The sequence below is a fragment of the Hyalella azteca genome, unplaced genomic scaffold, assembly GCF_000764305.2.
Source record: "Hyalella azteca isolate HAZT.00-mixed unplaced genomic scaffold, Hazt_2.0.2 contig7647, whole genome shotgun sequence".
NCBI lineage: Eukaryota > Metazoa > Arthropoda > Malacostraca > Amphipoda > Hyalellidae > Hyalella > Hyalella azteca.
This window is the reverse complement of record NW_025937767.1, coordinates 116583-137805: the sequence shown is the minus strand read 5'-3', so window position 1 is coordinate 137805 and position 21223 is coordinate 116583. Positions and strand designations below refer to the sequence as shown.

General features: G+C 39.3%; 1 protein-coding gene across 1 annotated transcript; it reads left to right on the top strand.

Moving 5' to 3' along the window:
- The first annotated feature begins 3801 nt into the window (after positions 1–3801).
- On the top strand, positions 3802–15813 carry LOC108667118 (TBC1 domain family member 25). The gene is made up of 10 exons (XM_018154104.2): positions 3802–4044; positions 4350–4462; positions 4761–4859; positions 5274–5439; positions 5791–6020; positions 7082–7223; positions 8092–8111; positions 9418–9655; positions 10094–10237; positions 10571–15813. The coding sequence occupies exons 1-10, from the start codon at positions 3994–3996 to the stop codon at positions 12185–12187; spliced, it is 2820 nt and encodes a 939-aa protein (XP_018009593.1). The 5' UTR covers positions 3802–3993; the 3' UTR covers positions 12188–15813.
- Positions 15814–21223: the final 5410 nt, after the last annotated feature.

The window sequence follows — 21223 nt, the reverse complement described above, 5'->3', positions numbered from 1 at the left end:
AACTTTGACCACCTAATGGCAGCCGTGACGGGGTAACATTGACCGGCTTGGAAATTAAGTTGAAATTACCATAGGTACCTATATAACATATTTTATGTTTGATACACCTATTAATGTTTTTTTCTTTATGTTTCAGACTCTACAGAGTCTTATATATTTGAAAAAAAAGTTGTCAAAGTTACCCCATTTTACGGTACTTCACTAGTCTAGTAGTCTACATATTTATACATGTGTAGAGTAATAGGACCCAAAAATGAGCTTGAGTCTTGAAGAAGAGTGTAAGAAAGTCTCTGCTTTGCCAGATTGTCACACTACTATGTTAGTGTGTAGGGTAAACACACCATATTCCGACACCTTAACATGTTGACTAATGACTACGAAGTGGTACACATGCGTACCACGAAATGTAATTCGCCAGGACCGTGACGTAGTGATACATAATTAAGGTTGCCTAAAATTGGCCAAACCCGAGAACAAAAAAGGCCCAAAAAAAGGCTGATAACTCAATATATCCTAGTTTATCTGTAGCTTCTGCAGTTCTGCTATAAAAATTCCATTCATTTTCTTATTGCAGTATTTAAAATTTAATTAGGAAGTACCCTTATCATAAATTTTAGCCAGCCAATGCAATTGAGAAAAACTAAATCACGGAATTTTTCCGGAAAAAATGACCATCTGGCAAAACTGTTTAAAAACAGCACTAAAAATGAAATAACAGTACAAGATGAAGCAATTGTAGTCAACGTGTTAAGGGGACCGGCTACCCTAAAACCGAGGTAGCCTATAACTCCTACAGTTATTATCTGATCATTATGAAACTTCACATACATACGTAAAATGTAAAAATAATAACATTTCACTTCTATGAATTTTTCAAAAAATTGATAGAAAAGGTGATTTTCATAGAAAACGGACAAATAACGGGTACTATAAAAAATCTATCTCCTCCCACAAATATCGTCCTACAATATCGAGACACATATCATTAGATTCGTAAAGACCATACCTATCAACTCTGCCATCCCTTTTTTTCATTTTCCCCATAGTTTTTTTTATGTGTGTTTTTCCCATTTTTTCACTTTTTTCACCCCCTCCCCCCCTTCTCCCCCATATATAAGATGAACCATGCACAAATTAAAAAAAAAGCGATGGCTAGGTTGATAGATATTTTATTTACAAATCGAATGATATGTGTCTCATTGCTGTAGCTTGAAAACTATAGGAGGAGATAGGTTTGCAGTGTGCTAATCGTAGGTTTTCTCGGCGCCCAAAAAACTGGCGGGCAGCATGTAAAATGACTTAAAAGAGTCGTAATGTAGCCAACATACCGAAACTAAGCCTTAAAAGTAAGTGAGGAAGGTGTAGAGCGAGTGGCTGCACACCTTCCACCTTGCTGTCATGATAGGCACTGAAAGATTGCATTGCATCCCACAGTATATGTAGTCACGCCTCCTATTTATTGCCTTAGCAATTAGTGAAGGCCGCCCCCCACCACCCCCTGTTCCATGGGGCGTGGTGAACGTAAAAATGGAGGTAGAGAGATGATTCTGCTACCAATAGAATTGTCTGAAAGTAAGCTTTAAGATGAGTATAAGCACCGGATAATGTCATGATTGGCCGCTTTACGTCAGGCGTTCCTTTTTAGTTTGTCCAGCCCTGTAATTAAATCCCATAGACATTTGTTAAAAGGCCTAAAAACTGCCCTTCTTTGGGAAGCTGTCACAAAATCATTTTTTGACGTACAGGGATGATTCTGGTACCGTTGAATGTGTAGAAAAGTAAGCTTTAGAGATGAGCACAAAAACCGGAAAACGCCAGAAGTGAAAATTTTAGGGTAGCTGGTCCCCTTAAGGATGTAGCAAGAAATAAATGGCTATAAATAGATCACTGTATGGGCAACTCGAGTTCTGATTGGTTTACGTCACTCAAAACACCACACTATGCGCCAGCAATGATGAAACATCACAAACTGTTGCCATATTTATTTAAAAGCCTTTAGAATTCAAATCTACAAAATTGCTGAATTCCAACACTGTGTGTGACTAAATGCGGCATAAGGTATCATATTTTTTGGAGAAATACCAATCATAGTTTAGGTTAATTACTTTTCATTGTATGTTGCCTGGTGCACAATTCTATCTATGACATTCTATGCACAATTTTGTGATGACCAATGATGCATTAATTTTTCTTTAAGTGAAATTTTTTTCACTGAGCAAGGTAAATGTAGGGTAAACGAGGTATATTCCGACACATTAAGGACGCATCAAGAAATGAAAAACTATAAAAAAATAACCGTATGCGTTACTCGAGTTCTGTTTGCTTTACATGCCTCTCAAAACACCGCACTACGCGCCAGCAACGATGAAACGTCACAAAATGTTGCCATATTTATTTAAAAGCCTTTAGAATGCAAACCTACCAAATCCTTATATTCCGACACTGTGTGTGACTATAGGTATTTGGCTCGTGGTGAGACGTATTCCAACCGCGCTTCAAATTGTACTGATACGTAATTCCGATATCCACGTGTTCGAATTCCGATCGCTGTGTGAGCTGTATTGGAATACGACACGGCTTTGAATTAGAACACTATTGAATATTGAGCACTACTTAATTAGGCTTTTAATTAAGTTATTAAGCTTTTAATTAAGAAAATTTTAATTTTTGCACACAGCTTGGAACGAGCTGTGTGTGTCCAATTCAAGTTGTGTCAGAATTAGTTTTTATGTGTCTAAATCTGTTTCTCAACTTAATCATCTATTAATTTATTTACCACTTGAAATCAGCAAATACAAGTACCGTATACTTGAAGGATTCCTAATATATTCACAGACGTATTTAAAAGTCTCGAACCATAATATTCTTTCTACACAAACAGTTTATCTCTATTTGGTAGAGCAAGGTCAACTGTCAACTTTGACACATTTTTCGATGATCTCATTGGGTGGCATATACCGTCTCTCTTTGGATCTCAACATTTTCCTGTTAGATGGCCCAGACCTAGTGTTTTGGCAGTAGTTTGATGCGCAAATGTATGACGTCACTATTTCAACCATCAACAAACGCATGGAACTAAAACAAAGCTTAATATAAAGGAAAAACTAGAGAGGTGTCGGATTTACCCACGATGTCTGAATATACCGCGTTTACCCTAATCAAAAATTTTTGTTTGTAATCAAAATTTTGTGTAAGCCTTTGCTAACTGAGGTTCTACTGTGAATGCATTTTTAGGGATGTCCCTTATTACCCCAAGGAGGTGTCCCTTATTATCCCAAGGGGGTGTCCCTTATTAGCCCATCATGCAGAAATGGCTGCCATTATTTTAATGAGATATGCAAATTCTGTCAATCATGTTTGTAAGCCAATGTCCCAACACCTGTGTGCAACTTTTCTGTAATTGAAATTTTTTGATACGGCCAATATTTTTTTGCTATAGACCTTAGCGGAGGTACTTTTCCAACATCTCATTTTCACACTTTTTTCAGAGATTTTTTTAAGTTAATAAATGTATGATTTCTGAACTTGCTTTTTGCTACATAGATAGTAAAAATGTTGAATTTTATGCCACTATATTTAGTTTTGAAATATTTTGAATGGTTTAGCTGCTACAACATTTCTACGAAATGTGGAATGACTCCCGATTTACCCCGCCTGTCTCTTATTACTCCATTTGACAGCACTACTCTAGTTGCACCTTATGTTAACTATCATGAACTCTTTTGTAGAGATAATTAAATTAAATTTCTTTTATTTTATAACACATTCAACAACAATAATGTTTATATATGATCGGTAATACTCTCCAACAGTTGTTGATCAAGACAGACCCTGCTGTCTGAAGGATGTTTAATGATACCAAAGGGCTAAAATGATTATAAATGGCACAAACTTTGTCAATTCACCAATTCCTATCCTACTGTCATTGTACCAAATTTGTGTTGTTTTTCCCCAAATAATCAGTAAATTCTGCCAGTAATTTGATGTAGAAGCATGGCTTCTCCCTTGCCACCAGCTGATGCTGTGAGGATAAAAGTTATACGGGTGAGTGAATTGATGTGAGTTCTGAAGTAGGTACTTTGAATGTGACGTAATCTATAAAAAATAACAGTGAATTACTTAATCTATCGCTTATTTTATTTAGATTTTTGTCACCAAACATTTACACTGATTATTTCAAGCTTCCAGCTGTTGTTTCAATTCTACTTGTTTGTATGTAGAAATACCGTAATATTCATTTATTTCCCTAAATCATATATGAATATGTTATTTGAGTGCACTGCATCTGAAATGAACCAGTCTTGATTAACTGTATAAGTATGTAAAATAACGTGTCCTACAATGTGCAGCACTGTAATTTAGATGGGATATCTCAGTGCTGCAAGTTCTCTGTGGACCCCCAGCTTACCACTCTCTCTGTGCTGCAGAACTTGGTTGTCAGAGCATTCAAATTATCTTCTAGGTAAGGCCTGTTTTATTCTATATTTCTATCAAGAGATATTGGGTTTATCAACTAATCTTCCCTTAATCACCTAGTCATCTTGTGGAACAAATCTTCACTTATAAAGTTAATGAAAAAAGTTTATAAGTATATCAGAATCTTGTAGGTTTAAAATTATTTTTTATATGAATTAGCAAAAAATTTTTCTATTTCTTATTAAAATCTTTCATTTTATATAGTGGTTATTAGGAAAGCCAATGATATTGCCTCTAAGTTATATGCTTCTCCATGTGTCTAAACTTATTCTTGTGCATTACAGAGAGTTTGAAATTAGCTACCTGTCTCGAGATGAGCGTCTACCGGAGGCTTTATGGCTTCCTCTTGTCTCTGACTTTGACCTGGAGTTGGCTTTTTCAAGGTGAAGAGAAATTTTTGAACACATTATGTAACTTGGAAAATTTAGTATGTAAAACTCCAAGAAATATGCAGTTAATATTTGTATATAATAAATAAAATCAACAAGTTTTACTTCCTATTGTTTATTTACATTTTTTTGTGATTTTGTAATCCATTCAGTCCTTGATATCTCAAACAAGTACACAATAAACTTGCAAATATAGTTGCCAATTCCAAGCTTTTACCTCAATGGGGTTACTTGAATTAGTAAATTTTGTGTCTGTAGCGATGTTTATATTTTATATTTCCAAAAACCATCTAAAGTGAATTATCAAAATTAAAAAGCAGATATCTCATTTTTCAAGCTAAAATATAGCTCATTTGGCGTTTATGCTTTAACAGCGTGATGCATTAAAAATTAATTCAAACTTTTCAGGCCCTGTGAACCTCACCTGCTAGTGAAGGTGGAGGCAGGCCGCAGTGGCAGCTTTAGCAGCACTGGCAGCTGGGAGGGTCTGGATATTGTGCCTCGACTGCCACACCTTACTGCTGCTGCTGCCAACAACTATTCCACTAAATTGCCTGGCATATTCAGAGAGAAGGTGTGCAATGTCTCGATGCCTCTTACATTGATTCTCATGACTAATAACTGCTCCACCAACCTACATGATTGAAGTTTTGAGAAGCAGTTTGGGAATGAAGAGAAACTGCTTTCAAACTTTATTTTATACAAAGGAAGTTTCCACGCTGTCTGGATAATATTGCCATATAATACCTAATGCTGGATAAGTAAATTTTTGCAAAATTTAAATAGGTTTTCAACTTTAAATTGAAATAATTTGTGAACATTATATCTGGTCATTCAACATGGTCCTGATATTATTCAACATTTTCATTTTTGTGTCCACAATCAAATTATGAGCCCTGGTTAGAATTAAGACTTTCATCTTCAGATGGAAAAGACACTGGGGCTCATGCAGAGGGCCCTGAATTGGCCCGACGACCTGCTCCCGCCTGCAGGGGATGCGCGGCAGCCCCTTGAGAGCACTCAGAAGGACGTTGCTGTCATGGCGCCCATGGACGACGTCAAGTTCCAGTCTTTCCTCGACAACGTCGGCGTCCTCATTAAAGTCAACGAACTCAGGAAGACCATCTACATGGCAGGCTTGGAGCCTTCACTTAGGTGAGTTGCTGCTGGGGCTGTGGTGGGGGGACTTCACTTAGGTGAGTTGCTGCTGGCGCTGTGGTGGGGGGACTTCACTTAGGTGAGTTGCTGCTGGCGCTGTGGTGGGGGAACTTCACTTAGGTGAGTTGCTGCTGGGGCTGTGGTGGGGGAACTTCAGTTGGGTGAGTTGCTGATGGGGCTGTGGTAGGAGGAACCTTCAGCCACGAGGATGTACATGTGGTCTGAAACTGTTGAGTAGCTAACCTACATCATGCACAATGCTGGATACATACAGTAGCTATACTTGCCCTATTATTCCTAATGTGTTTATGACATTTTACCTGTCCATGGAAACATGCGCCAGCGAGAAAAATGTAGAAACGTAATTTGGAAAAAAATTTAATATACATTTCAATAATTTCTTTGAAAATTTTCCATTTTCTTCCTGTTGCAGTGGATCTGTTTTACAAGTATTTGTGTAACTATTTTGGTATTAATGACAATGGGGCTTCATGCTGCTTCATATAGGCCCATGTTTAGTGTCCCACACTCCACAGTTAGTTGGATAAGCAAAATAGAACAAATAAGTATCATTTCTCCAGAGGAGATGCCAAGAATGAACCGTTGTTGCATTCTAATAGCAGCGTCACTTGGAAACTTGCACTACAGCAATGAATATATGATTGTAATAATAATAATAACTGTAAGCAACTGTAACTGTAATAATAATAATAATTGTGAACAACTGTAGTAGTAACTGTAATAATAATAACTGTAAACAACTGTAACTGTAATAATAATAATAGCTGCAAACAATTGTAACTTTAATAATAATAATAATTGTGAACAACTGTAACTGTAATAATAATAGCTGTAAACATTTGTAACTATAATAATAATAATAATAATTGTGAACAACTGTACCTAACTGTAATAATAATAACTGTAAACAAATTTAACTGTAATAATAATAACTGTAAACAAATTTAACTGTAATAATAATAACTGTAAACAATTGTAACTATAATAATAATGATAATTGTGAACAAATTTAGCTAATAGCTTCACTGTGATGGCAGGAAGGTGGTGTGGAAGCACCTGCTGGACGTGTACCCCGCTGGTCTGCCGGGCAAGGAGCGCCTGGAGTACATGAAGACCAAGACCGCTGAGTACCACAGCCTCAGGCAGCGTTGGCAGCACCACGTCAAGCACTCCGAGCAGGTCATACACTCCCTCAAATAAATGGGTCAATGTATGAAACAGTGATGCTAATTATATCTACAGCGTTGGCAGCACCACGTCAAGCACTCCGAGCAGGTCATACACTCTCTCAAATAAATGGGTCAATGTATGAAACAGTGATGCTAATTGTAGCTACAGCGTTGGCGGCACCATGTCAAGCACTCAGAGCAGGTCATACACTTTCTCAAATAAGTGGGTCAATGTATGAAACATAATATATATTTAAAAATTACTTTTTAAAGACACTTCTAAAGAATCCAGTGTCTCTAATCTTACAGATGTACAATGAATTTCTCATATTATTTTTGAATATTAAAGCTAAAGAGAAGTGTTTAAAGTTAAAGAGAAGTTTCGGAAAAAGTAATGCAAATTTTAGCTACAGCGTAACTTGAGAGCAGACGTAGCACCGATACGCCCTTTGCCAGACAAAAGTGTGTCAGGATGACCCTTGCAGGGGCTTAAAGTGTATTTCAATTTGGACAGTCTCGCTCATTTCTCTGGGTGCATGTTTAAGTTTAGTGCTTACGTATGGGAAATATTTTGATTTTGTCTGCTACGTAGCCCTGGTGGGTCATCCAAACTTGTCTCATGTTTGTTTGTTGAGCCAACATTATTTTTGAGTATTAATTCCCCATTTTATTTTATTGTTAACGGCACAAATGGTCACATATTAAAATGCTATTCAAAATATATGATAGTCTTGATTAGTAATGTATGGATATTGTGTTTTTTAAGAATGTGAAAATGGTTCTTTAGAATTTGGTTCAAATATTTGATCAATAATGCAATGAAATATTTCAATAGCATTTTGGATGTTTAAATGAATCGAGTCTTTCTGGTCTCGCAGAAAGCTACCAACGGAAAAAGGTGATCAAAAAATTAATACCACTAAAAATAAATACCAAATCCCTTCAGTAGCACCAAAAATAAATAGTATACTTTAGTTTGAATTGTGGAGACCAGCCAGCGGAGGTCTGTAATATTCAGTAATTTAATTATGTGTTCCCACTTTTTAGCGTATTTTCTCATTTACGGAATAAATGCACTATTGTGCTCGGCATGTCCGTCCGTCCGTCTGTCCGTCCGTGACTTCACGTATTCGTCGATGAGAAAATGCGCTCTCTGTCACTCACTGCAGTGAGTACTGAGCTAATTATATTTTTTATTTCAACGGGAATACTCTGGTCGCATATGACATGATATGTAGTAGAATACGACAACATCTATAATGATCTCATGTCAGTCATGTTCATTAGTTTATGATGATCTCATGTCAGTCATGTTCATTAGTTTATGATGATCTCATGTCAGTCATGTTCACTAGTTTATGATGATCTCATGTCAGTCATGTTCACTAGTTTATGATGATNTGACCACGTGCGTCATGCAGACTTGATTATAACATCCTGACCACGTGCGTCATGCAGACTTGATTATAACATCCTGACCACGTGCGTCATGCAGACTTGATTATAACATCCTGACCACGTGCGTCATGCAGACTTGATTATAACATCCTGACCACGTGCGTCATGCAGACTTGATTATAACATCCTGACCACGTGCGTCATGCAGACTTGATTATAACGTCCCCACCACGTGCGTCATGCAGACTTGATTATAACATCCTGACCACGTGCGTCTTTTTACCACGTTTTTCTTGACTTCGTTTCGTGTCTGTCTGTCATCGAAAATTCAGACCTTAATTTAGAGCTCTTCTGAACATCCTAGAAACTTGAAATATGGCATGCGTGCTTATGCTGCCTAACAATTCAAGATTTGACCATCAGAAATAATAATTTAAAAAATTTTTTTAGAAAAAAAAAATTAAATAAAAAAAAGCACTAAAAATTCATGGTTTGGAATTGAGTTTTTTCTCCAACATCCACACTTGCACACCCTGGAAAATGATTTGAATTGCTAAAATTGCTAATTAAAAAGTAGAAAATAAATAAATATCCAAAAAGATTTTTAAAAACCAATGCTTATACTTAATATTGACCATACATGAGATAGTCCGTTTCTACTTGAGTACACTGCAACGTTCTATGCCCACAGGTACTCTCTGAACCACCCTGGGGTGGGGTACTGCCAGGGCATGAGTGACCTAGCGTCACCGCTGCTGTTTTTGTACTTGAGTACTTGAGTACACTGCAGTGTTCTATACCCACAGGTACTCTCTGAACCACCCTGGGGTGGGGTACTGCCAGGGCATGAGTGACCTGGCGTCACCGCTGCTGTTCACGCAGCGCGACGAGGCGCACGCGTACGTCTGCTTCTGCGCCCTCATGGCGAGACTCAGCGCAAACTTCCACGTGGACGGCGCCGCTATGAGCCTCAAGTTCCAGCACCTCACTGAGGCGCTCGTCTTCTATGACCCTGACTTCTATCTCTACCTTCAGGAACACCAGGCGAGTCACGCAGGGTCTTTGGAAACGCCATTCAATTGAGTGCTTGGATGTTCAGCTTCTGGCTAGAAAAGTGAGTGGATATATTTCTAGATAGTTTGGTTTATCTTTCCCTCTATAAGCTTTTCGTTTGCTAGAAAGAGTGTGGTCAAGTATGCTCCACCAAGAGAGTGGGTATATATAGAGTATATATATATATATATATATGTGGTATGGTATGGTATGCTGTACAAAGAGAGTGATGCAGGCATTCTCTATAAGTAAAGTGGTCAATGTTACTATCTATAAACATATTGCATAAAGTAGGCTCTGTAAAGACAGCGATTAGAGTCACAAGGTGTGTGGGGCTCTAAATCATGAGTTAGTAAGATAGGTACTCGCCTTAAAGAGAGTTGTGAAGTTCATCAAAATAAGCCCCGTGACTTATGATGGGCGCGGCAGGCGGACGACCTGCTGTTCTGCTATCGCTGGCTGCTGCTGGAGCTGAAGCGCGAGTTTGCGTTCGACGACGCGCAGCTCATGCTGGAGGTGCTGTGGTCCTCCCTACCGCCCAGGCCCCCCTCACACACCCTGCCTCTTGCTGAGGTATATACCTGTTTGATCGTCCTGCAATTTACGTTATAAGATTTTCCTTCGTTCGTATATGAACAAGTTGTTTCTCCTGAGTGCTGACTTTTCTGCCGCCTGACATTAATTTTGGACTATTTGGTTGTTAGTCGTTTTCTGTGTTGAAATTTTACGACAAAAAATCAGGGTCAATTTTTTCCTTGTATTTCCGCTTGCGTCATTTTACTAAAAATGTGTGTGCTGATTTTGCCAATTTGTTGATACAGTAGTTACCGGCGCTTTTTGCGATGGCCTGTAATGGAATACGTTGATAACAACCCACAAAGACTATTATTTTAATCGCGTTCGCAGGTTCCGTTCGATCCCGAGGCTCTGGTGCGCGCCGCCAAGAACGCGGCCGCTCTCGCCACCAGTTCTCCGTTGCCAGCCCTCGCGTCTGCGCGTCTGCTGTCACAACTGCGCAATGGAAAGCGCGTCAGCAACTACAGCGCCGTCTGCGCCTTACGTCGTCAGCGCAGCTCAGAGGCAGCTCTGCTGACACGTCGTAGCTCGTCTCGCAGCGTGCAGCTGACACGCGCTGCATCTCAGCCACTCAAGCCTTTCATGAACGGTGCTGCTGACGCCAGCGATGGCGTGTCCACCGAGGCAGGCGTCAAGCTCACCACCGCGGGTGTCAGTGACGACGTCTTCACCAGTGTGAAGAGCAGCGCTGCTGGTGATGTGAAGAGCGGCTCTGCAGGTGATGCCCTCGGGTATATCGAAGCTAACGTAACGCCCACCAGAAAAATAAAAAATCTCAAAGAATTCATGGAACTTGGACGCAGTTCCAAAAAATCGTCTCGCAGCGAACAAGACTCGCCCAGCAGAAGCTCTGGTATCAGTGAAAACGCTTCTCCCTTGAAAACAAATCATGATGCTCAACTTAGCTACCCAAGTCCCAGCAAACCTACCTCTAATGAACTCATTCCTCACCACCTGGAATATACTGTTGGGACTACAAATGACCCTATTGTTTCAAAGCTCACTTCTTGTGATAATTCCATCGCCAGTCCAAACGTAGATTCTTCCTCTTCGCCAGCTCACTCTAATAGTACTAAAATGAAAATACAAAACGATGGGGCAAGTAAACCTAACGTCAAGTCTAACAAAACCTTTTCGACTTTCCAAACTCCAGAAGTGCCTGATGCAACATCAAAAATTGAAGGTATCAGAGCGCCGGCGTCTTGTTTATCCACGGGTTCAAATGGTTCGGATTGCGCGCATCGTGTGCCTAGCGACGGTTCATCATTACAGGACGCTGTTGGTGATTACTGTTCTCTCGGTGGCTCTTCATCGAGCAGCGTCTTGTGCGCTGTCGAGTGCTCCCGTCGTTGTTTCTCTGAGAGCGACGCTGCCTTCGCAAATTTTCTAGATTCGGACGCGGTCGCGGCTGAGGAGGAGCTTTGTGTCGAGGTCTGGGAAAATCCTGTGGCGTCAAGTCCCGTCAACGCACCCACCGTGTCACTGAGGCCTGCACGATCTGTCATCCCGAACAGCCACACTGACGGCGACGTCGCCAAACTCCTTAAGGAAGACACGGGTGCAGGAGCTCGTCTGGTTCCTGCTAAACCTTCTCCTAGTCACACGTCACCCGTCAGTGGGAAGTCCTCGGTCATGAACGATCTCAGTGGTGGTTGGGCAGTCGGGGTTGGGGGTGTGGGCCTCAATGGGGGTTCCTTGCCCCCTCCTCATGAGTTCGGTGGAGGTAACCCATTCCTGATGATCGTGTGCGTTTCGATCCTCCTACAGCACCGCGACACCATCATCTCGCAGCAGTTGGACCACAACGATCTGGCGATGCACTTCGACAAGCTCATGCGTAAACACGACGTTCATCACGTGCTCAGAGATGCTCGTCTGCGCTACAAGCATTACTGCAGCCTTAGCTTTCAGAAAACAGACGCTGTCAACAAGCACGAGCAATGCTAGCATCCGCACATCATGGATAAAGTAGACGTGCTTTACAATTGTTCTCGTCGCGCGTGTGCCTGATCTTCTCTGTGTTAGTGATGTCTGGAAACTTTTTCCTGTGTCTACTTGCAGAATATAAATATGTATTCAATGGAAGGTAATCAAGATCTAAACAAGGTGAGAGCATAAAATGTTCGAGCCGATTCATAGTCTGTAAATTAAATATTATTAGCAATTGCAATCAACACTAACAGCGCTTCAGATCGGGAACTGGTTCTAGAACACTACAGTTATAATCGTTGCCGAACGGCTAAAGGTACTATTTATTCTTTTGCAGGCGGTTATGTTAACCTAGTTATTTATCTGTGTGACGATGTTGTTAAGAAATAATTTCATGCTCCTATATAACATGGTACTGTGAACGCGTGGAAATCCTAATATGTAAGTGTTTTTCCAACTGCCTTCTTCAATGTCAATTTAGGAGTAAAATTGGAGGAGAATTTTGCAAGGAATGAAAATGCTCACGCTAGTCACTGGTCAAGCGTGAGTTCTGCGATGTTAATGGAACTTTTTAGGAGACCAATTGACTTAGATTGTTCAAGTTTGGTGTGTCTGGAATAACTTTATTGAGCTTTGGATACAATTTTATTTTAACGGAAATAATTGACCATTTTTTAAATACTAATATCAATTCAACTATGTGCTCATTTATCCAAAATATAAATTTTTGCTCTGATGCGCAGCTATTCTTGCCTTTAGATGAAACAGGTAATTGAAATTTCGCCTCTTGTAAGACCTCATTTTCCATGTCTCCTGACACGAGACATGGTCATCAGTTACTGACTAATCCTGTTGACATTGGACCTATAATATTTAATGTATGTGTACTTTTTTCTTATTTGTGTGATGAGTTTTGATATTGTCAAATGCCGAAGACGCGACAAAACGTTATTATTTTATGGCATTGGTTCGACGTTGTGTTTACTGAGCATAACTCTGAGGAGGGTTGCTCTGCCACGAGTCGTTCAGCGCTAACTCTTTACTGTTGCTTGAACTGAGGTTTACCCACCGACTTCATGAGACTTACATGAATAAAAACAATTGGAAAATTACTATTTTTTTCAAATGACAATTGTTATATTCCTGCTATTTTATTTATATTGCGATTAGTTTGCCTTTTTTACGTGAATTATTTTTTTTAGGCTAAGGTTGTTTTCAAAGCTAGAATAGAATTATTTATTGATCGATGCTACTCAATGGTGTTTTGGCGCGTGCCTTTGCTCGTTAGAAGTCCGACGAAGTCTTTTACTTTCTGTAGCGGTTGACTTGTCCCTCCTTCGTGTTACCGTTTTGGCTCCCGAGGAATTGAGTAATTTGTGATGGAGACTCAGCAATGAGTTGCTTATGTTTTATTGTGTGATGATGGATTCAAAAATGATGCACTTGTGATAATTTCACTATAATGAATTTGTTCTCCCAGTAATTACTCATAGTCACGGCTGCACGGTGTTTATTTCCAAGCAAAGTTGCTGCTGAGGAAGACATTTCATACTCACGACTTCTATGATTTCGTGTTGATGTTAGCCTAGCACACGTTAGTACGTTACTGGAGTCTAGTTTATGACCAAGTCAACTGATCAGACTCGGCATATAAGCAACTTTTAGCTTTGATATTGCTTTGCGTTTTTATTACGTTCAGTTTAATTAAGATTTCAAATTGTATTTTATCTCGACTGGTTCGCAGCTTGAAAGCTGTCGTAATTAAAGAGCAAATTTAAGGCACTTAACAGATCGTCTGTTTTTTCAAATGTAAGGGCTGTTTACTAGAAGAAATGTAATTTCTCCAACGAATTTGTTATTAATTACGTTATTTCGAAGTGAATACAAGGTCAATTTTTAATTAATATTTACGTTACAGAAATTGCATTATTGACGATACTCATAGGTATATGAATAATACTATTGTTTCATTTAAACAAGTTAACATGAGTTGAATAAAGCGTTTGTGCAGATGTTAAATGGCTTAAGGGCATGGGCAGTCACTTCCCACCATGCGGGGAGGGCTAATAAGTACTGATACCGGAAACAAATTCTATCACATTATCCAGTCGAAGCAATGCCAACTCACAATAAATTATGTCTAAATTGAATATAACTGTTTTAGAGTTTACTTTTTTTAACTTAGAGTTGAACAAGACCATAAATCTCGAGCTATTACTCAATTTTTTTTTTGCTCATGAATTAACAATGCTTGAATTTGTATTGTTCTTCAACATCCAAAACAGTTTCTTAACGAGGATCAAAAGTTCCTTTGAGGATCAAAACAATATTTCCTTTCAATTCAGCTTTGCGTCTTAGTCTCAATTTTTCACATCCTCTAATTACATGATAGGAAACTGGGTGTTTAATAGTCCAGTATTGTGTACGTGATTATCATTGTTTAGAGTATTATCGTTTCTAATGTTTTCGTAGATTTATTCCAATGTCGGTCTATTCATTCATGTAGCTCATTGTTTTGTTAAGTTACTCAGCAGAGTGCGTAGTGAAAACATTCCTACTCTTAAGCCAAAGAAGTTATGTGTTAAGCCATGACATATCTTCATTTAAGTCGGACGAGACTGTTCACCTTAACAGGCGAGCTTGCGTTTTCTGTGTTGTTTTTCGATAGTATTTCCTTCTGTTATATTTCTTGTTGTTATACTACGCTAGTCATCCATTTATCTTTCTGTTTTTCAATGTTTTTTTTCGATAGTTCAGCAATTATTCTCATAAATATAATTTTCGTTCCATGATAATTTTGTGATCACTGGCCAGCTACTGAGCTTGTGTGTACGCAACTTGAGAAGCGTTCATCTTGCCTAACGTTGGCGCCATAACTTCTTGAGACCGAAATGCTCCTGTGCACCCGGAACTTCATGCTCGTTTTTCTTAAATGCATCTCAATGATTATTAAATTATTTTCCTGCCATTTTTGCCCACAGAAAAAAGATAGTCAAAATTCACTAAGTTCTCATGAGATGAGAATTGGTGTACAGTAATCGTAATCATGCGCGATGAGGATAATCATTATAATCAAATTCTCATCTAGATCTTGCACGATGTCAGTTGGTCGTCTGAAGTTCATCACTGTTATAGTTTGATCAAGAACGTCAGTAGCCAACACTCGTAGCTACGCGCCAAAGCCGTAGAAGTGGAAGCCATGTGCCCTTTCAAGTCTTGCACGCTCTGCTGTTCCTGATACGTAATATTGACCATTTCCTTTTTTGTTTTATTTGTAACTTTTATGTGAAAGATAAATAATTCTAAATAGGCGTCCTAAATTTGTAACGATATTATTATTTTCTGTGATGTTACTTAGCAGCAATGTCTGAAATTTGGGATTTGTTATATTATTTACTTGGTTTCAATTGATGGCCGTATTAATGTTCTTACGTTTCTTGAGGTAGAATAAGTAGTTTGGTTTGTTTTATTTATAGTGTGGGATTTTTATCGCGTTGAATCATCGCCTGTTTAGCTCATAACCTGTGTGCTGGCATATTCTGATTCTTTAATCCTCATTATTTATTATTGTTATTTATTGTCTTTGTTGTTTCCTTCTCCATTTATGTGATGTAACCTAAGTTCGAAGTCTGTACTCACCTTCAGATATCCGAGTGTTGATTGTTATTTATTTATGTAGTTTAGTTCCATTATGATAAATTCTACAATCATTACTACCTGAATACGTCTAAAATTGTCACTGCGCTTAAAAAGTGTACCGTGTGAAATTAAGTATTGAATAATAGGCTATTCTTCATCATGGACGCTATATGTCAACGAAGGAAGTTTCTGACCCTAAGCCCAGGGCAAGCGGCTATTTTGTTTACTTTATCTTGCACTTCATGGCCTATCTTCAGCAGGAAACTTGAGCATCAACGCATTGCTACTAAACATACCTACTTTTTGAGTCAAATGCATTTGTGATTTGATAACAATAGACATGGGAGACGATGAAAACGATCCATATTGCGCACCATTCCATCTGTAACCACATTTTGCGTTAATTTGTTTACTAGAGTTTAACGATAAACAGAGGCTGTCAGATGAATATATGAATAAATACGTATATATGCACTGGTGTGATTTTCAACACGGTGTGGCGTGAGTTTCAATGATTGGTAGCAGCAATGATTGTTATGCTCAATACTTTTTCTCACAGCGCTCATTAAAATATCTCTGAATAACGCGAGCTTGAGCCGTACGCTATGCGCATTTAAATTTTACATTATTCTGGCTCTTCAACAATCGTGTGGTACGTTTTAGATTTTTCCTGTTATGAAGGACAGTTGGTAATGTCAAGATAATTGTTTGTTCAGGTAACTTGCATTTAATAGGAATAGATGTGCAGCACCACTGCACTCCGAAGCATCTAACGTGTAAGGCACGAACAATTGTTTATAGGTTTTTTAGGGCTTTCAATCCTGACTTTGATAGTTGAATGCTGGTTCGCTTTGAGGATTATTTTTGCCATCGACGTTCAGGTTTCACATCGTAGGATCTTACAATTGTGTGAATTCAATTATATTTTGGCTGTGTTTGACGTGATTGTATAACGAGATACTGCGATGATGGGAGTGAATCCCATCAAGTTTTTACCATCATTTTACATTATTTTTTTCAGATACGAAACAAATTTGTCTTAATTAGAATAATTTAATAGTTTAACCTTTTGCACTCTGACTTAGTTTTTATTTTCAAAATGTAATTTTCATCTGCCAGTAATGCTTCATTCCTGAATAAGCAGTAACTCGTTCAACGCAATTTAACAGCAGTATGCCCAGGATGCCATGCACTGGTAATTTGGTTGTGGTGATTAACGTTTAAGGTTGCACCGGGATAGGGTCACGCGTGGTCAAGTTTGTCCTAGGTAGTTGGTGGCTCAGCTTGAAGCTGGCAGTCGAAAGTGTAATTACAAAAGTTATCTGACGAATCCAAGTTTATTGTCCTTACCATGCTGAAACTTAGTGTATTGACACCAGTATCGTAGAAACATAATTTTCTGGTCACGTTCTCTGGCATTTCGCGCTCAAGTGGACATAGCTCGTGATTGCCCCACAGCAGTTTGTAGCGTCGTACGTCCTTTTAAACTCGTCCTTTTTGAGGAGGGCACTCGTGCAAGCGACCTTCTTTGTCTTTGTTTGCTCTTCACCTTAGCTTTTTAGTTTCTGTTGCTGTTCCTTCTACTCTGTCTTTGTTTTTGTTGTTCATTTGCCCCTGCTTTGTTGCCATCTTATTCCTTCGTCTCTCTAAGATGCTACGCTCCTAAGGGGATTGTTCCTGAGCGCCCCACCGCAATCAAGACACCGCTCGCGGTGTCTTGATTGCAAGTCTCAGTTGTGGGGTCAATTTATTTATTAAACAGCCACGCAAATTTCAGAATTGTTTTCGACATGATAGCACCAGATGCAAGTAGAGCAACGAATTTATTTGCATCCGACTTTCACCCAATATTTTTCTTGTTCAGACTTTTTCCTGTTGTAGCAAGCCAACTATTGGCCGCTCGTGGTACGCACCGCGTTCCAGTTTTCTAGTCGCCGCACTTTTAAACCGCGACCGAGGACAATGATTTACATGCAGGACTGTTTTCGGAGGTGTCTGCACTGTAGTCGGGAGCCAGCCTCCTCTCTACTATATGATCGTGTCATTGGTCATTGAATATCTTCTCTTATTCGTATTAATTCAAGTGGACATTAGCGACGATGGAATGTCTCTTAGTTTGTAAATCTATATTTTGACCTGGAATATGTCTTGAATTTTTTATCGTCCACGTGTCATTGGGCCCGCGGACAAAAACCCTATTTTAAAATGTAGCCGTTACTTCCCGGTAACCTGTTCTTCGCAGAAGCTAAGCCAAATAAAAATAACTCCTGTATCCGCCCGACATCCAATGAAGCACATATAGCGTCTCTATGTCTGTTACTGAAGAGTTCCTTCCATTGTCATTAGAATCCAATTGCGTACGTTTTTTTTTCAAATGTTCCCTTCTAAATATTCTGCCCATGCTCGGTTACTAATTGTTTTCCGCTGAGCGTCTCAATTGCTACGCTGAAGTCTGAGGCTACTTTTTCTAGGCATCATCTTATATCAAAGATGCAGCGTTACGGCCAATTTATGTCAAAGATGCAGCGTTACGGCCAAGTTATATCAAAGATGCAGCGTTACGGCCAAGTTATGACAAAGATGCAGCGTTACGGCCAAGTTATATCAAAGATGCAGCGTTACGGCCAAGTTATGTCAAAGATGCAGGGTTACGGCCAAGTTATGTCAAAGATGCAGGGTTACGGCCAAGTTATGTCAAAGATGCAGCGTTACTGCCAAGTTATATCAAAGATGCAGCGTTACGGCCAAGTTATGTCAAAGATGCAGCGTTACGGCCAAGTTATGTCAAAGATGCAGCGTTACGGCCAAGTTATATCAAAGATGCAGCGTTACGGCCAAGTTATGTCAAAGATGCAGCGTTACGGCCAAGTTATGTCATTTTAACTACGGTCCCCACGATGCCGCGGTAGGGACCGTGCCGCCAAAAGCTTTATTTTCTGGCTCACCAAATGACGGGGACTCTAAATTTTTGGCCGAAGTTGACTTTACCACTGACGCTGACTGAAAGAAAAACCAATGTATTGAAGTAACATACATTGGTTATTAAAGTAAAATACAATAACCAATGTATTGAAGTAAAATGCATTAACGTGAAATTGATTCTCATATAATTTTCAAGAGATCGCTCTCCTTTCTTCATCGAGATTAATCAATGAAATCACTCTAGCTTTAAATTAGTTGTCATTATTAAGCTTTGAAGGATTATATTTTGCTCCCACTGATGCGGCTCATAAGTGTGATTATAAAATTAAAAGTTTAAAGAAAATTATTTTTCAAACATGGTCCAATAAAAAACCGCCAGTTGGAAGTTCATCACAAAGAAAAATTAGCGGAGCCTCACATACATGCTTTACCAGATGCAAACGATCAGTCACATGCATGTTAGATCAATCAAGGAGGTAATTTTTTTCGTCACAAGAAAACGATCACTTATTCGCCACATGCGACCGATTACTTGTTCGCCACATGCACACGATTAATTATTCGTCATACACATACGATCAATTATTCGCCACGAGCAAGCGATCGCTTATTCGCCACATGCAAGCGATCGCTTATTCGCCACATGCAAGCGATCACCTATTCGCCACGTGCGCACGATTAGTTATTCGCCATACATATACGATTAATTATTCGCCACGTGCAAGCGATCGCTTATTCGCCACGTGCACATGATCAATTATTCGCCATATAAATACGAGCGACTATTCTCCTCCTGCAAACGATCAATTATTCGCCGCAATCGAATAAATTCGTCAATCAATCAACTATTCGAAACAAACATCCAATGGATCAGAGACTTTTTAGTAGGTAGACGACAACGTGTCAGTATTAACGGAACCGTTTCAGACTGGGCTTCAGACCGTTTCAGACTGGGCGCAGTGGCGTGCCACAAGGAAGCGTTCTTGGGCCTATTTTGTTAGTTGCTTTTATAAATGATCTGCCAGAAGTAGTGTTCCATGTATTCCGTGTGCTCCATGTATGCCGACGATACAAAAGTTTATAATACAGTGAAGGATGCGTCAAATAAAGCGCAATTGCAGTTTATAATACAGTGTTTAGTTCACAGGGCTGATATTATAAATATATATAATATCAGCCCTGTGATATATTCACAGGGCTTCAGTTCACAGGCTACATATTTAAGTAGCGATACGAGGTTTTGCCGCTACAGCGCCACCGCTACATTTATATATAAAGCCTTTAGATTTTACTTAATAGTATCAAATATTATTTAAAAACCAGCATGATACATACATAATATAAATTACAGAATAAAACTGTACGAAAGATTTCGCTGTAATGTTGTCAACCTCAGCCTGTTACTAGTGTCAACATGTTAGTTGTTACCAGAAGTAGGCAGTAGCGCGCTACATGTAGCGGTAGCGGCAGCGGCGCTACATTTAAGCAATTGTAGCGGTAGCGGTAGCGCCCGCTACATTTAGAGCATGTAGCGGTAGCGGCCTCTACATTTCAAAGTAGCGCTGCCCAGCCCTGAGTATGAGAAGACATGGTTACAACGAGAGAGTAATGATTGAAAAGTCTGGTGTGGAAAAGATCTCGGAGTTTATGTCGACAAGGAGCTGAAATTTTCTAAGCATGTTGAAACGCAAGCTAACACATCCAACAAACTTCTTCAGCTAGACGCTCTTACGAGTACCTAGATGCGGAAGCGATGAAGCAGTTGTTTGTTGCTTTCGTGCGTCCGAATGTAGAGTTTGGAAACGTTGTGTGGTCACCGAGATTTGTAAAGAACAAAAATTTTTTAGAGAATGCTCAAAGACGCGCAACAAGGATAATTCCAGGCTTTAAGGGCAAGTAATATGAAGAAAGATTAAAGATTATAAAGTTTCCAAGCCTCAGTTATCGACGTTCCAAGCCTCAGTTTAAAAACTGCGCTGCAACTTGTCCACGCGACAACATTTCTTCTCGCTTCGAATCACCGACAAGTGGAACAGCCTACCTGATTACATCGTTGGCGCTCCGAGTATGAACGCGTTCAAGAACAGACTAGATAAAGCTTTGGAAAAATATATGTTCAGATTTGAAATGCCGAGCACCATATCGAACCCGGTGTAAGTCTAGTAGCTATTTCAAACTATCGTCGGTCTTGAAAATATCCGGTCAAATGACAAGATTTTAGATATTCTATAAACAAGTCACGAAAAGTTCAAGATTCGGCAACAGGCCACATCAGGCCTACTCTTTAGCGCCGACATCACTATGTTATGTTATGTTATGTTAATTAACTCGGAAGCTGACAATACTCCGTTCCAGGAGGAGCATGGAGTTCTGAAACGGTCAACTTCAGCATCAATTTGTCTCATAAGAAGTGACAAATACCATTATTCCAAAAATTATGATATTATGAAATGTTACCGCGCTTTCTCTGCCGTGTCTTGTTGTTTTTGGACA

Bases quoted from the DNA above. Each gene is read 5' to 3' on its own strand.
- LOC108667118 (XM_018154104.2), top strand. From the start codon at position 3,994: ATGGCTTCTCCCTTGCCACCAGCTGATGCTGTGAGGATAAAAGTTATA. The intron at 7,224-8,091 runs GTCATACACTCC...CTGGTCTCGCAG, and splicing joins ACGTCAAGCACTCCGAGCAG to AAAGCTACCAACGGAAAAAG. The intron at 10,238-10,570 runs GTATATACCTGT...TCGCGTTCGCAG, and splicing joins ACACCCTGCCTCTTGCTGAG to GTTCCGTTCGATCCCGAGGC.